The sequence below is a fragment of the Taeniopygia guttata genome, chromosome 2 (genome assembly GCF_048771995.1).
Source record: "Taeniopygia guttata chromosome 2, bTaeGut7.mat, whole genome shotgun sequence".
Taxonomy (NCBI): Eukaryota; Metazoa; Chordata; class Aves; order Passeriformes; family Estrildidae; genus Taeniopygia; species Taeniopygia guttata.
This window is the reverse complement of record NC_133026.1, coordinates 70034541-70051356: the sequence shown is the minus strand read 5'-3', so window position 1 is coordinate 70051356 and position 16816 is coordinate 70034541. Positions and strand designations below refer to the sequence as shown.

General features: G+C 37.4%; 1 protein-coding gene and 1 long non-coding RNA gene across 5 annotated transcripts in view; one reads left to right on the top strand and one right to left on the bottom strand.

The window, feature by feature from the left end:
* Positions 1–1552: 1552 nt before the first annotated feature.
* The window catches only part of LOC121469490 (uncharacterized), a 45709-nt gene continuing 30445 nt past the window's right edge, over positions 1553–16816 (bottom strand). For 2 of the 4 annotated variants that reach the window (XR_012053947.1, XR_012053949.1), the window contains exons 3-6: positions 7027–7107; positions 4680–4795; positions 2880–3031; positions 1553–2545 (exon numbers count right to left, since the gene is read on the bottom strand). This is a non-coding gene — a long non-coding RNA (uncharacterized lncRNA). The remainder of the gene's footprint in view (positions 2546–2879; positions 3032–4679; positions 4796–7026; positions 7108–16816) is intronic. The other 2 variants (XR_012053948.1, XR_012053950.1) reach the window with 1 other exon arrangement.
* On the top strand, positions 2347–7105 carry PRL (prolactin). The gene is made up of 4 exons (XM_030265576.4): positions 2347–2530; positions 2914–3021; positions 4428–4607; positions 6476–7105. The coding sequence occupies exons 1-4, from the start codon at positions 2381–2383 to the stop codon at positions 6665–6667; spliced, it is 630 nt and encodes a 209-aa protein (XP_030121436.1). The 5' UTR covers positions 2347–2380; the 3' UTR covers positions 6668–7105.

Sequence of the window (16816 nt, the reverse complement as noted above, 5' to 3'; positions counted from 1 at the left end):
TCAGAACCGAGAACAAACCTCACTGCTGACGACAGCATGTGTTTTGCATGTAGTGGAAATGCCCATCTTTTACGCAGGTTCTTGAGTGTAGAAAATAATTTTGTAGAGGCTGGGTTTGTTTTTTTAAATAATACTAACCTATTCATGAGACATTTCAGATTAAGCAGATATAACTTCTACCTCTTCAATTCTTCTAAATTTTCCCCTTTTTTTAAATATAAAAACTCAGCCTATTTTTCTGAACATCTCTCAGACAGAGGATCAGTTATACTAAGCTTTGTGTTGTGTAATATATTTTTTAAGTGACCACGAATGTCATATCTATAATCCTACAGATAGTGACCTGTCCTTCCATAAGCCTCAGTTCTCTTTACTCCGGATAAATTTCTGTTCAATTTATGATATTCCTCTCAATGGGGGTACTGCAAACTACTGTTTGCCTCTCACAAATGGCCAGAATTTTAATGTAAGCAAGCTTAGATGGCTGAAGCACCAAGGACGGATGAGAAGACTATCATGGGGAGCGGGAACAGCAGGCTAGAAACATTGAGAAAATCTGTCACAGAACTGGAGATTTCCAGGATCAACGGCATTTTCACCTCATTCAGGGCAAAATATTGGCACTCTTTTTGTTCACTCATACTTGGGATCCCACAGCTCAACTTATTAATGAAATTCCCCCTAACAGCTAAAATTAAAAAAAAAAAATAACAAAAAGAACCAAAAAATACTGAATATGAATGTGGAAGAAAGGCAATTTGATGTTTGTAATTATGGAAGCAAACTCCACAACCTGCTGAATGTATGCAAAATGGACCCTGCATGGTGTATATAAGAGCAGTATGTGCAGAGAATAGCAGCAAGAATTGAGATTTCTTTCTGGTAAAGAAAGTCATCATCCAGAATCCGAACCATGAGCACCAAGGGGGCTTCACTGAAAGGTAAGAACTTTAACATTCACCTGCTGACAATTTTTCTACTTTTTTCTATTTCAATTGAATTAGGAGGCATCTGAAATCCAGCCATGTAATTTTCCAGAAAGGACAAAACCAGAAGAAAGGAGCTTGATGCCTTTTATCATCTAAGTGTACCTTTGCATTGGGTGGTGTCACAAAAAATTGGTTTGAGGGATATCACACCTGCATGTGAAAGTTTGGATCTGGACTGGTTTGCTGTACCACTCAGAAGGCTATGACCAGACATCATTACCCACAAGTCTAGAGGTGATGTGGTAATTTTGAAATGAATGTTTTCAAAACATCCATCAACTTTCCAAGCCAACAAGTCTCAGATTTTCATAGAGTTATTCCTTAGAGTACTTTCCTAACTGCAGTGTCCAACATGTACCTTGCTCATGGGGGAGGAGGAAATCTTACATCAATATTGTGTAAATCCACGTTTTTGAGTGTAGAGCTATAAAGAAACTTATCATGAGAATCCTTAGGGATAGTTTTGCTGATATACGATGAACACTTTAATTGAGCATTTTAAATATTTCTAGTGAACCATTATAGGTAACAGGTCAATTTCCAGAAGTAAAAGTCTCAGAACATTCATTTACCAAATATTTTCTTTTAATTATTTGCCATTGTTTTTCTCTGTATATTATATTTCACTGAATAAAAAACTCTGCTAAGTTAACATGAAAAGTTTTAAACAGATGAGGTTTTTTGCTTAGATAATGAGAAGTCCTCTATATCAGTTTCAAAAGCTCAGGAGAAAAGAAAAAACTATTACTGATTTCTTAGAAGTAGAAAATTTAGGGTTAAACTCTAAAGAGCAAAGAAGCACAGCTGGTGGAAATCTTTTGAAGGAAATCCCAGGACAATCACAGCCTTAAGAGTGACCTAACCACCCTCCCACAAAAATTAATTTTAACTCCAAATGTTTGCAAGGAAGAAAAGGACCTCTGGGAGGAGGAGGGAAAAAAAAAAAAAAAGAAAGAAAAAAAACCCAATCTATTTTCCACACTTATATGTCTGTGTAAATATAATTATGTATCTATATTTGCACTAAGAATTTTGATTTGTTTTTTTTCCTCCTGTTTATCATTCTGTTATAAAGCCAGGCACGTAGTAAGAATACACCACAGCACAGGTTACCTTGTCTCCTCAAACTCTGTAACTGGCTCTGCTATACCATGAGGATGACAGAGGGGAGAAAGGATAAAAGAATTATAGAATTACAGTGTATCCGTCCTCCACTGTTGTTCAGCAGCCAGCGCAGGGGTTACTCTGAGCCGTGTGACAGCACACCCCAAATCACCCAGCATCTGGCTCTCACAGCTGCTTCTAAATGTGCCTGCAAGTCAATGTGAGCCCATTTCACCGTGTTTTAAACTTGAACAGGTTTGTTGCTGGCAGCCCTTCTGGTGTCCCACATGCTTCTGACAAAGGAAGGAGTGACCTCTTTGCCAATCTGCCCCAATGGATCTGTCAATTGCCAGCTCTCCCTTGAGGAGCTTTTTGACCGAGCAGTTAAACTTTCACACTACATTCACTTCCTCTCTTCGGAAATGTTCAATGAATTTGTAAGTAGTCTTTTCCTGAGAGCAAGAAAATATAAAATTGCAATTTAATATTTTTTAATCACAAACATATGTTAACATATAATAAGTAAACAAATATGACTGCCATCTGGTGAAAGTCCAAATGGTGACCAAATTGGTATATAGTCCTGAATGTTGCTAAGATCCCCAGCACTTCTATTAAAAGATACCATTTTTCCATCATTCTTTATCTGTGGAACGTTTGTTTTTGCTGGGTGCCGGTTCCACTCTAGAGACTCACCAGAAAGTTTTGACCTTTACAGCATAAAAGCAGTGATAAAAGCTATGGAACAATGATTAGCTAGCATAGTGTTTGAACTGAAGCTCTTACCTTCTGTCTCAGTAACACCTGTCCTGATCTGCAGGATGAACGCTACGCCCAGGGCCGGGGTTTCATTGCAAAAGCTGTCAACAGCTGCCACACTGCGTCTTTAACCACTCCTGAAGATAAGGAGCAGGCTCAGCAGATTCATGTAAGTCCCACTTCCAGTGTAATTCAGTGTAAGATGGAGCAGGGGAAGGCAGGGAAGGAGGGTTACAGAGGGTTTCAGAGTGAGAGGGAGATCAACTCAATCAGAATAAAAAAGCCAGGAAGAGGAAAACACCAAAAAGCCAAAGTTAATTTAACATTTGCTGATACTAAGTTAAAAACCATACAGCATACATAAGTACCAGTCACTTTCATCATCCCTTCCTTTTCCTGTATGGTACGTTTAATCCCTGCATCTTAATTTCAATTAAAATACTACCTCATGGAGCAATGCCAGTTACCATGTTTGTGCAGTACTGAGAACAATACAACCTTCAAACATTATCTTAAAACATCTTATAAACAATTAATGTATTTGCAAACATAAAACACATTGCTGTATGTAGACAGAGGTAAATAGTTTTCCTGTAACTCAAAACACTGGCATTACCAAAAAAACATTGAATATTCTTCCTGTTACCAGTAGGCAAAACTGGTCACATCATTATCGAAATACAAAGACCCTACTGTGAAAATCTGCAAAATATCTGTAAATAGAAGCGCACTACATACATACATCATTTATAATAATTATAAACTTCAGTGAAGATGTCTCATTCAGTCTGTGCTCACAGATACGATTTGAAAATTCTCTGGAGAAAAAAATAAGCAGAGCTGTATAAATGGGGCTGTTCCACAGTGAAATTTCTACCAGTTTTATGGTGGTAATGTTATCTTCACAATCCCACAGTATCACCAGCTTCTCAATGTGTCATTTAGAAATTCTAGTGGGAGCAATAGAATTCACGGCCCTGGGCTGTCCATCTAGCAAAGAAGAAATGGTTTTAATACTGCCACAAACTCAACCATAGGCTTGATGAATTCCTATTGCCCACAAGAAAGGATAATTTTTAAAACCAGAAAGCTACTGCTGGAAGCACTATTGTTCAAAGGGGAGGACAGAAGAATTATGTAGAGGCAATAAAAGCTATTTGGTGGTTTACCATAATGTGCACCTTCCAGTCAGTACTAAATTAAAAAAAAAAATAATAAAAATAATCAGTGGATTTTAAAACATTCATTGAAAATCGGATAAGGAGTTCTGGGTTTGCTTTCACAGAGATGAGACACAGTTATGCTTGCTAGTCTTTAATGCTGAGAGTGTTCAATTATATTTTTCACTGCAATATGGCTCATGCAAACATTGTAGAACATGATGACACCAATGAAAACTTCAAAAATGCAATTGCACAGAGGTATCTAAGACAGGGCTATAGGGCACATTCAGTGATAGGTGCTGGAATAAATTCCTAAATCAAAATGTCTGAGGACACTGCTCTAAATGCCTTCTAATTTTGCCAGAATTTAGCTTTCTTCTTTTAACCACCTTTCCTTACTATGTGTGTGCAGCATGAAGACCTACTGAATTTAATACTGGGAGTTCTGCGTTCCTGGAATGATCCCCTGATCCACCTGGCCTCTGAAGTACAAAGAATCAAAGAAGCTCCAGAAACCATTCTCTGGAAGGCTGTGGAGATTGAAGAACAAAACAAGCGACTTCTAGAAGGAATGGAGAAAATAGTTGGGCGGGTAAGTGGGTCCTTAGCACCCTTCTAGACAATTGCTTTAAGGAAGACATGTACATTGATAGGCTCTCCCTACCTGGAATGAAAGGAAACAGTAGATGTGAAGATTAACAAGGGAGAGAAAGTAGTTGAGTCTGAGAACTTTTCAGCTTTCTTCTTTCAGATTTCTTTTCTTCTGCTATCTTGTAATTTCTAAAGAGACAATGTGATATGATTGTCACAGAATAACCCATCACACTCCCAGTTATGCTTCAGGGGAAGGTGCAATCATCAGGACTGATTATGGTCATTCTATCTTTGAGTATTTTTAATTTGTAATCCTGATTGTTTAAGGATGCATCTCCATTTTTTTCCTTATGCACGTATTTATACATGTATAAGTTTCAGCATATTTATATGCATCTGTATACAAACAGGTATTATGCAGAGGTTTTGGAAACAGATACTGTGTTTAAAATGGCTCTGGGAGTCTGGGCTATTGAAAAGATGTGGCATACAAAGTAACCCTGACATCTTTAATTTCTCTTTTCACACTATACTGATTCCTCTGGATTCTGTGTCTGACTTGGTTCCCCCTATACTTGTGAGTTTAGACAATAAGACTGCTGTCTCACAAAACCTGTACTTGAATAGCTCTTGTTACCACTAATTGATTGAAAGCTTTCCTGAATAAAATCAGCTCTCGCTTGTTTATTTTTAAAGGGGCCTCTGTTAGTCAGTGAATTTATCATTCTTTCAGTGAGTTAGATCTTGACAAGTGGTTCTGACTTCACTGTTCTGAGCAGCTGAACAGCGCGAAGAGTGCCACCATCACTGTATCCACCACTTCCCACTAGATCACTCATGGTCTGTCTTTCAGTTAGCTGTCTCTTCTGAAACCTTATACCATCCAAGCTACAACTACATTTATCAGTGTAATCAAATACATCTCTATCTATGTGTAAAAAGGGCACAGCTGAGGGTCCATGATAAGAGTAAGAAGTCAGGTACTGCTCCAGTTGCCCTGTCACCACCTTCTCATTCACATTATTTACAGAAAGAGATAAGACTGGCTCATTCATTAGTGTCAAACCATATTTTTAAGTCATAGTGGGTCTACTTTTTTTTACCTTTTGCTTAAACTGAATGATAGCAGCTCCACAGATACTCTCCTGTATGTCTTTTCAAAGTACTTGTGTGAAATAAGGACGGTGCACAAGCATGAATAGGCACAGACTTCCTTCCTGCTATGAAAGGTAGATTTATGTGATAAGAGAAGATTAATGATTGTCTTCAAACAAGGAGACCTAAACCAGTCTTCACCTCAAATACTAACTCATTACATGTGTTCCCACATGTAGCTTTCTAACATTAGAAGTCATTGTACCATTCAGCTGCTTTTTTTTTTTTTTTTTTTTTTTATGAGGCCCAGTACTTCTGAATATGTATTACTGAGGGCTTTTTCTGATAAGGACTGAGACTAATCTGTTGCACACGAACAACTTCTAAGAACAAGTTTTAACAAAGTTTTCAAGGTGGAGGGAGCCAAAGAGAGATGTCGCTCATGAGTCCAAGCATGACGAAAGGATTGATTTCTCTGCAAAGTCAGGTTTCTCTGAATACTGGTTAACACACTAGTTCTCTTAAAATGCTACTGAGGCAGTTATGCTTTTCACATATTTTAGGGAAATAAACTGAAAAATCTGATAAATTTGTTCAAAATCTGAATGAAGATCTAGAACATTATATGGAATAATGTGAGCCACAACAGAAAGCACATTAGAAGCCATACACTAGTAACTAGCATTCTTTAAGAGTAGTATTTTAAATTCTGCCTTCTACATCCAGTCAGGCTCACTATCATTTAGTATTAATACTACTTTGTGCATTTAGGTTCACTCTGGGGATGTCGAAAATGACGTTTACACTCCGTGGGATGGACTTCCATCCCTGCAGCTTGCTGATGAGGACTCCAGGCTCTTTGCCTTTTACAACTTGCTTCACTGCCTCCGCCGAGATTCCCACAAAATTGACAACTATCTCAAGGTTTTGAAGTGCCGCCTAATCCACGACAACAATTGTTGAGTAGTCATGGGCCTGATCATGTACTGAAGTCATTCATCATGTGTTCTTGATGCTTTGCCACTTTATGAAAATCGCACTGTATCATCAGAATACAGATGATACAGAAGCTGTATCATCAGTAACTTTTCAGGCATGTTTGTATGAATTCTGGCTGCAACATTAGCACCACATGTGTCAGTGCTTTAAAATATTACCAACTACTTGTATGACAAGATTATACTTTTCTGTCTAATCTTCTCCCCTAGTAGTATTTCAGTGACAAACAGGTCATGCAGATACAAATAAAAATGTTCTTAAATCCAAAAGAATGTAACACTAGGTGGTATCAGTGAATAAAAAATAGATGGCATGGTGTATACCTTTAACAGTAGCTTCTCTTTTGGGATCTCAATCTCCAGTTACTGATGACAGGATTTCTTACTTGCATTGGTCCTTACAACCTGTCCAAAAAGAGAGGAAACAAAAAGCAGGGACATAAAAAGGCAGATTAATCACACTAAACTACCCTAAAGTGATTTTTTTTGTCTGAGATCCAATCTGCTTTTATCAACTCCTTTACTCGGTACAAAATCTGTCAGAGCAGGGGAGAGAAAGGTTAAGAAATCCATCCTGGCTAGCACAGCCTTTGATTCCCTATGCAATCCATGGAGAGAGAAGACACATCCAGTGTTTTTAGAACAGAAATACAGATATATTTACATCTCTACTGATGTGAAAAGGCATTTCCAAGGGAAGTTCATTATATTTGAGGTAACTATCTGAGGGCAAAGGAACCAACTGGTTTCAGTAGGTCTCAAAAGGCAGTGATGGGCATTCATATCATATCCATATACCTTTCACATTCCTCCCAAGCAATGTGGTGGTTGCAGTTACTTGGAGAATTTTGACACCATAAAAAGGCACCAGTTGAGCTGAGGCATCCTTCGTCTCCATTGTCTCCAGTATATCTCCATTCTCCAACTCATTTGGGTTGAGTCAAAAAGTTTTTAGGGCACTCATTTGAGAACACTATGGTTACACATTGAAAACTTCTAAAGATCAAAACAACTGACTACTTTTGAAAAAATCTGGCTTACAGTCACACAGCAAGTAAGAAGCCAAATTTCAACAGAAGCCGCTGACCGTAGACCATACCAATATGTTGTCTTTGTAAGCAATAAATAAACTCAGCCTTGGCTTCATCACACAGTTTTAGCAAACAGGAGCTTATTTTTGAATTAGCTTCTCCTGGAGTTGACTTCCCACTAGACAATCATGCTGCGCTGCTCCAGGTTGGAGCCAGCTCAGAGGAATAGTGAAGCACCAGAGAAGATTGGGTTTGAGGGCTTAAGCCTTTCATTACCATAACAGAATAAGCACAGCCATAATTGGTATTTACGTAAGAGATTAGACAATACCAACTGCTAGGAAGGTCTCATTTTAGCTATTTCTCCAAGAACGCGATGATACTTGCATTTCTAATTGTGTGTATATATATATATATATATATATATATATATAATGGCCTCTTAATCTCTTCATGTTTTCAATTATTGATTGCCTCAGGCTTTTTGTGAATAAGTATACACTAAGTCAAATTTTAATCTATAAAAATCATCTTTACAGTAAGCAAATTCCTTGTAGGACAGTCACAACTGACAGATTTCTTAAGCTCTGAAATGCACAAAATCTGGGGCATATGCAACAGCAGTTTAACAACACACAGCTGTACAGCACAGTCATGTAAGAAAATGGGTAAAATTTGCCTGGCAAAATGCAAGTGTCCCAACTAGAATTTAAAATGGTTTTAATATTCTGCTTTTTGTTATAATGCTAGTGGGGGGGAGGGGGGGGGCGGGGAACATTTTAAAGGAAAGGGAAAAAAAAGAAAAATAAAAAGAAAATATGTCCTTTGTAATTATCATAAGTGCTTAGAATTACAGTGTGAGTTCTTATTGAAAAGAAAACATGAATAATGGGACTAGTCTGTATTGAGCTGGAAAAACAATTATGCCTCACTGAGCAAACTCCTACCTCAGAATCTCTTTAGAATTCAAAAGCAACTTGATTAATAGGGTACACATTCATAATTTTACACTTATACGACTAGATCTAAAACAATTACTTTCATTAACTGCTTAAAAATTACAGTGCTAAAACAACTGTTTAAAACTTGTATGCACTGGCTTTATATAGCCTATTTTAGCACAATTATGAGTTTTTTAATTTCATAAGGAAAGGTACAAGAGGATGACAAAAAAGATAATCTAAACAACTGAAAAGCTATCTGTTTTGCAGCTGCTTAACTAAAGTAGCATTAAAAAGTGATTTGGTTAATATTCTCAGTCATCACAGCTGTCACAGAGACAGAGAAAAATAGAAGCCCATGAACACATTCCGAGCTACACTTTTACTGTGAAGTAAATGGACAAAGCCATGGACAAACCCTTCAGACTCCTAATGTTCAAGCCACAATACAGGTCAATTGGAAAAGCTATTTCTTAGTGTTGCTGGTAGGAAAAACACACACTTAACCTACTATTAGTAGATAAATATTAGGAAAAATGTCTTCAATGTGAGGGTGGTGAGGCAGTGGCACAGGCTGCCCAGAGATGTGAATGCCCCATCCCTGGCAGTGTTCAAGGCCAGGCTGGGCTCTGAGCAACGTGGTCTAGCAAAAAGTGTCCCTAACCACAAGGGGATCGGGTCTTTATCTAAAGATGATCTTTTAGGGCCCTTCCAAACCAGGCTATTTCTATGACTCTGATTCTAACATTTTGTTAATTAGCATAAGTTTGTAAGTCCTGAGCAACTACTGTTGTTTGTCCAACAAGAAATTACACAGCCAAAAATCTTATATAAAACTGAACTTAAAACAATCATGCTCTTTCTAAGTAAAAGAAACTGATATCTGTAAGCATTTTTTTCTAAGTGTATTAACTCCTGGCCACTTCACAAAATAGCCGGTTTTCTAATTATTTATTCAATGCCCAAATTTTCCATATTTAAAAATTTGTTCATATCTTTACTTCTGTTCATTAAGATTGCATGGTGACAGGACTGGAAAGGTCCACTTAGCTGAAATATAGGTTCTGTTCTCTTTTAAAATTATATTCACACTCCCATAGATGGCACTAAATTTAAGATAACACTTTGTGACATGAAATCTAAATGGTAGGAAGTTAAGCCAATTCATCACTGAGAGCATTTATCACTGAACTCAACAGAGCAACATAGATACAGAAAATAGAAATCTGACTTGCTTTTCATGTGTGTTTCAAGACTCTAGGATGATAGGTAATCACTGGAGCAAACAGAATACTTTGAGGATGATTTTAAAGCCAATAAGGGAAGATTTTATTCACAATATAAGTCATTTGGAATCAGCTGCTTAACTAATAATGTGATAATCTTTCTATCATCCTTTTTTTTTAACTCTTTCATTTGAGATCCTACAAAAAGCCTCCAGTGTTTGGTCTATATCATGGCAACCCACTGTACAATAGAGTTGACCTTTATAATATAATTTCAAAGAAAACCCACAATTTTAATAACAAGGGATACACAGTGTAGAAACCACGCATCATCTAAATTTAATTTTTGAACAGCAGAAATTCTCTGAGGGCTACATTTTAAACAGAGTCTGCTTATTGTAGATGAAATTTATACAAGCAACCAATTGTGTCAGAAATGTAAACTCAGTAATCATACTTATGTATATATCCATACACTAAAAAATCCAGTAGTACAATCATGCATGGGAATAACATCACAGGCATACACATTCTCACTGAAACTACTGGGTTTGGTGATCTGTAAAATAATAACATATATGACTATTTCTGTAACTAGCTCTTAATGACTTGCAAATCACTTTGCTAAATCTTGAAGTCTGATGTTAAGCCTCAATGTTCAATTCAACTGAAATTTAAGATTAACTACACACAGATTTATATTAAACGTTTAAAAGAGTTTAAAAGTTTTAAAACATTATGACACTCTTTTGAAATTCTTCATGTTCATATCCATCTTAATGAATGAGGCTAAATTCAACATCAGTCTTGGAAAACAGTAGAAGTGTCAGACATGGTTTTCCAACTTTTTTTTCTCCAAACAACTCAATGACTACCAGATAAATTTTAGCAATATCTGTTATTATTGGGATTTTAAAGTTGCATTTAGCTATGTCCCCCATTACTAAATACTAAAAAAATTTTTTAAACTTACATTTTTTCATGGTAATTTTTTGTTTCCTTTCCCGCATTCAGCTATGGGGAGTAAATAAAAACAGACAAGCAATGGTGCCTAATGTCCTCTGAACTTTTTTTCATAAAACTTTTTTTCACTTATTTTCCATACAGTGAAAGCAGTACAAACTGTCCTTATTTTTGGCGAAAAAAGTAAGAAGTCAGAGACTTCTCCCATTTGACTTTTGGAATATACAAAAAATGCAAGGCCATTTTGAAGGTTACAGAGACCATCTTCCAATCTACAATTTTAATTTAATAGGGAAGTAAAAGACCATGTTGCTTACATTGTCACTAGTTCTTTTTCATGCCCTTTTAATCACCCACCAATCCCATGCTAACATTCTGGGGTTTAGGAAGACATGTCTTGGACAGTACCCTTTTCTGCAAATTCCCATCTTTTAAATAATCTCAATATTTTCATTAAAAAATATAACGTAGTAGACAATATTTGTTAAAGAACACTTTTACCACAAATTCTTCACTAAATTTCATCAAGTCAGCTACCAAAAAGTGATGAAAGTGCCAAGCATAATAATGAACAGTATTTACTGACAATATTTAATAACAGTAGTCCGTCAAAAAGAATTTTCTTATAAAACATCACCACACTAATTACAGGAACAGTTTTCCCTCTTTTTTTTAAATGATGGGGTTCATTACACCGAAGAGCTCACATCAGTTATTAATTCACAAGTGACAGTGTGAGTCATCAAAAATGCTAAGAGCACTCACTCTAGTATATCAAAGAAGCTGAAAGTTCATACCGTTTGTACCATATACCACATCTTGCAGAAGATTATGCAAACACTGAATGGTCAACATGTATGTGCACTCAATCAATAGGATTTGATTCACGCACTAAATTACTCTAAAAATATTCCCATTCAATAATGGAATATTTTTCCTTTATCAAGATGACTACCTCCATCCAGCATTCAGTGTCAACTAAGAATACTATATATTTAACATTATTACCAGAATTACTAAACCCACACTCATCAACCAAGTCACTGTTACTGTACACTAAGGCAGAAGAAAAAAGGAGCCCTTCCCAATAAGATCCTGCTCTGTTCATTTATAATTCAAAGAAGTAGGAAAGTGTGGTACACAACATTAGCTTGTCTCTCTGCCAGTGTTTTCACTCTTTTGCTAAGGTAGAAATAGCTCCTGATACATATATATAGATATTATTCTGCTTACCTTTACTGACTTCATGTTTGAAAGCACTGTGCATGGTTTGCAGGATTAGGCCAATAATCACACATGACAATAGGCTCTTTCTTTAGCCTGATGATTGAAATAACAATAATCTTCCCCAGGACCCAGTCTTGGGAGATTTCCAGCCTGATTTCACGGATAAAAATAGTTCATATAGCACAAAAAACTTTCCAAGCTTTTGATGATTATCCAAGCCTAACTAAAGCCTCAGAATTTTTTTGGATGTTCCAACATCCTGGATCTACAGCAAATGTACTATAACTTAATATGACAAAAGGTACTTGAATTGATTGGATTTGCATGGCATCTTTGTGAGTCCCATGCAATAGAGACCATGGGTCCTCATGTCAGTGTTAAGGCAATAAGCAGCTCAGCATTTCTTTAAAGTGTTTTCTGTGTTATTTGCAAGGAATTTGTTCTTCTGTGTCCCTGTCGCATCAAAGCGAGAAAAAAAAGGATTCTGTTCTTTATCATCTCATACTAGAAAATACCTCACCGTATTAGTAAATACTCTCATGCTCTCTCAAGGGCCATGTGATGGAAGAGAGTGCAATGCACAGCCTGAGTTTATTGAGAGATTAGCTTTTGATGTATAGCACCATAAAAAATGTAAAGCAAAAGGATTAGAAATGGTTTTCAAGAAGGTTAGGATACCCATTTATTTTTATTTTCACTTGAGATTCCATCTAAGTGAAAGTAATGTTTAGATGAATATAAGACAAAGAGACTAATACCAAAATAAGTCTTGAAGGTTTTAATACAGTGTTAAATAGTAACACTACTTCACAAGATGTTTTTGGTTCTCTAGAAAACCCTACCTATGCATGTCATAACTCAGAAAAAAACCACAAAACTATGTTACTGCTGTGAGAGGGAAAAGGTACCTGTGTAATTATTTATATATACTGTGCACATCATCTTAATATCAAGCCATGCCATTACTTGCATAGCCTTTTTATCAAAGAGATTATGAATACTGCCTTGGCCTAAATTAAGGGTAATATATATTTTATTGTCGTGGCATAAATCTTACCAGGGCCAAAGAGCAGAGCAAAGCTGTAGAATGGTAGTCTATGTACTTTATGTTTAGAGAGATGGTCAAGAAACTTCTCCAAAGCTTGCAGTGAATCATAGAATCACTAAATGATCTGCGTTGGAAGGATCATCTTGTCATCCCCTCCTAAGATGGACTGGGACATTCTCTAGATCAGGTTGCTCAATGCCTCCTTCAACCTGACCTTGAACACTTGTGATAATGGAGCATCTACAGCTTCTCTAAACAGTGTTTCAGCATCTCACCACCCTATTTTTAAGTTTTCCTCCTTTTATTTGATCTAAATCTGCCCTCATTCAGTTTACCCTCTGTCACTACAGGAAAAGACACCAAATTTATATATACTTAAAGGCAACAATAAGTTCTCCCTGGAACTCCCTGTTTTTCAGGCTAAACAGCCCCAGCTTTCACAGCTTTTCTTCATAGGAGAGGTATTCCAGCCAGCAGATCAATTCCATGACGCTCTTTCGGATCTGCTCTAACAGTACTTGTGCTGGGCACCAAAAAACTAGATACAGTCCTCCAGGTGACATCTCACAAGGACAAGGTAAAGTGGACAGAATCATCTCTCTCAACCTGATGGCCAAACATTCTTTGATGAAGACTGTGATTGACTTTCTGGGTTAAAAGTGCACATTTGCCAGCTCATATTCAATTTTTTAACCACCAGTATCCCCAAGCCCTTCTGTACAGAGCTGCCCTAAATCTATTCTTCCCCCAGGCTGGATTGGTGCTGAGGATTGTCGTGACCCAGGAGCCAGACTTTGCATTTGGGCTTGTTGAACCTCCTGAGGTTTTCATGGGCTCATTTCTCAAGCCTATCAAGGTCCCTCTGGATGACATTCCTTCCCTCCAGCAAATCAAAACATGAAAAAGGGTTTTTCATGGTCAGAGATGAAAGATATTTTTGTTTGAATTATAACCTTAAAATCAATCAGCAATACTTCTATTACATATACTTAATTGCAGCTGGGCAAACTGCATTTAAATTTACTCTCCAACAAAATAGATTTATATACTGGGAGGAGGTGGCACTTATAAGGTTATTTTGAAAGCAGAAACTTATTTTATACTAATCCATATATATAATCTGTAAACTGATCCTTTTCTTTGTTGTTGCTGTTTTTTGTTAAATGCAAAGTATATCACATTTCAACTGCACATGTTGAAGGCACAAGGAAAATGTAACACATATGCACCTCTTTCCTAGAGCTAGTTTCAAGCAGGTAAATATTCCCAAAAAGACCATAAAGTTAAGAAAAGCTTAAGAAATTGAGGTTTTTTTATATTTACCATCTCTTTTTTTTTTTTAAGGCAATTTTTCACATGTAATGACCATATAGTAGGAAAGTCAACATTTAGCAAAGAAAAGTCCTTTTATTTGGTTTCAGTTTTCACTTCCTCACAAATAGAGAGACATTCTTTAATCAAGCCAGTCAAACAATGTTTCAGGATTTCTTCCCATGCAGACTGAAATCCTTTCTGGATTCACATTTTTCAGCAAGAAAATGAAAATTTTCAGTGAAATTGCAATTTCATTAGATAATCACCATACTTTCTCTCATGAGAAAATTTCCATCAAACCACCGTTTTAACAACACTTTAAGAAATATTGCTCAGTGGGAAAAGAGACTGAGAAAACATTAAGTATGACAATGAGCTATGCAAAAGTTATTGAGAAATGAAATGTTGTACAATGTATACCAATACACAGTTCAAGCTGAAAACACAAATAGTAACAACAGGTGTGATGAACATAAGAGGGCTCATTGTCATAATTTTTGAAAAACAAACCTTTTTCTGGACTTCAAAAAGAGCCACAATTCAGCTAAGTAATACAGACATACAAGTAACATATGACAAACAGCTAATCCAGTGGGTTTTTTTTACTGTGGGTAAAAAAAAGAGACTGACCCAAACCTTATCCCTTTGGCTAGCTTATACAAAGCAGAAATACACAAGGATTCCATCAAAGAAAAGTATTTTATTTTTCTCTCTAGATAAGCTTTTTCTCTTTAGAAATTAGCAGATACTTCCCTATTTGCATTTAGTTATATGGGGTTCTAAGTTTTTAAGATTTCTCCAGCAAGTCCCTTCAGATGGGTTATTTCATTCAAGGCAAACTCAATTTCAAACACAAACCGAACATACCATTTCCACCCCACTGGATATTTTTAAAGAGTTTCCCTTTTTATCATCATCAAACTTAAGGACTTCAAAATCTTGATGGAATTAAACTCAAACTCCAAAATACTGCTTTAAGCAGCCATTGCAAGGTACTGAAAAACAGAAACAATAAAGGATTAAGCCCGTTTTACTACATCTCCAGGGCCTGAAGAAAAGGCGTCTCTGCAGCTGTGTGCCACCACTGGGCACTTTTCAGTGAAGTGAACGAGGCTCAGCAGTGTCCATCAGGGCCCACGGTGCCCAGTGCGCGCAGAGCTCATCGTTCCTGCGATACACCACAGCCACCCGCGGCAATACACCACAGCCACCCGCAGCACTCTCAGTTTCAGCACTGTGGCTGGGTGGGCCTAGGCAAGCTGGCAACAGGGCCAAGGCAGAATGCCAGGGAAAAGGGGAGTCCATCATTCACCCTGCCAGCTATGGGGACAAAGATGCTGGTGGCCAAGGCATCCCATTCCCTGCAAGGGTTATTTGGGAGCTCGGGCCTCCTGCTGCTGCCCCCAGGGCATGTGGTGCATGCTGAGGGGTGTTGGGAGTTGGAGCAGGGGGAAGAATTTTCCATCAGGCTACAAGGATCCATGCACACATAAAAATTATTGTAAATAAGGGGGGGACAGGGACAAACACCAGTGCCACCCAGCTGTCTAAAGCAGAATGTTCAGCAGTTTTTTATGGGGTTTGCTGTGGCTTTTCTTTTCATGAAACTGACAAAATCTGGCAACAATGCACTGTGTAAAAAAAGTGACATTTTGACTCTAAGGAAGGAATTATTTGCAATTTGTTTTGAGCAGAAGCTTAGCTCGTGTCAGATGTGAACCTCCAGACAATCATTAGTTTAAACTGCCTGCTATGTGTTTAAAAATTTCAGTCAATTTAGAGCTGATCTGAATTGCAAATGGGATGGTAATAAGCCATTAGGGAATAACATATCTCTCTCACACACTTGCAACCCTCTGCTTTAAGGGGCCTTGACTGTATCCAAATACGAAAATGCCATTTCAGCCTGTGCATTGACAACAAGCATGGAAGTATAGTGCCCAGCCCTGTAGAGTGGCACTCAGGAGGAGAAGACCAGGAGTGGCCACAGGAGTGAAGTACAGCCCCTACAGTGAACAAGAGGCAGCAGTCAGTTTTCCACAGAACAGACAGTGTGGCTTTCTGATGGCACAGTAAAACACAGGGCTGGCACTTGGTGGCTTGGATTTCTGAGGTTCTGAGGCATTTCGTATCCTCCATGAAGCCGTTTTTGTAAAAAATGAGTGATGGGCCATGGTGGGCCATGCAACATCTAAGATTTTCTAAACAAAGTTACCTGTATTTCCTCAAAACTGGCTGCCTAACAACCTGCAGTGTTCAATGAGCGAAAATATATGTTTTTTTAATTCTTGAGCTTTCAGTTCAAGATAGGGCTCTGCAATACACAAATCTGTTAATTAAGAAACTTTCACAACTAAAACTGAG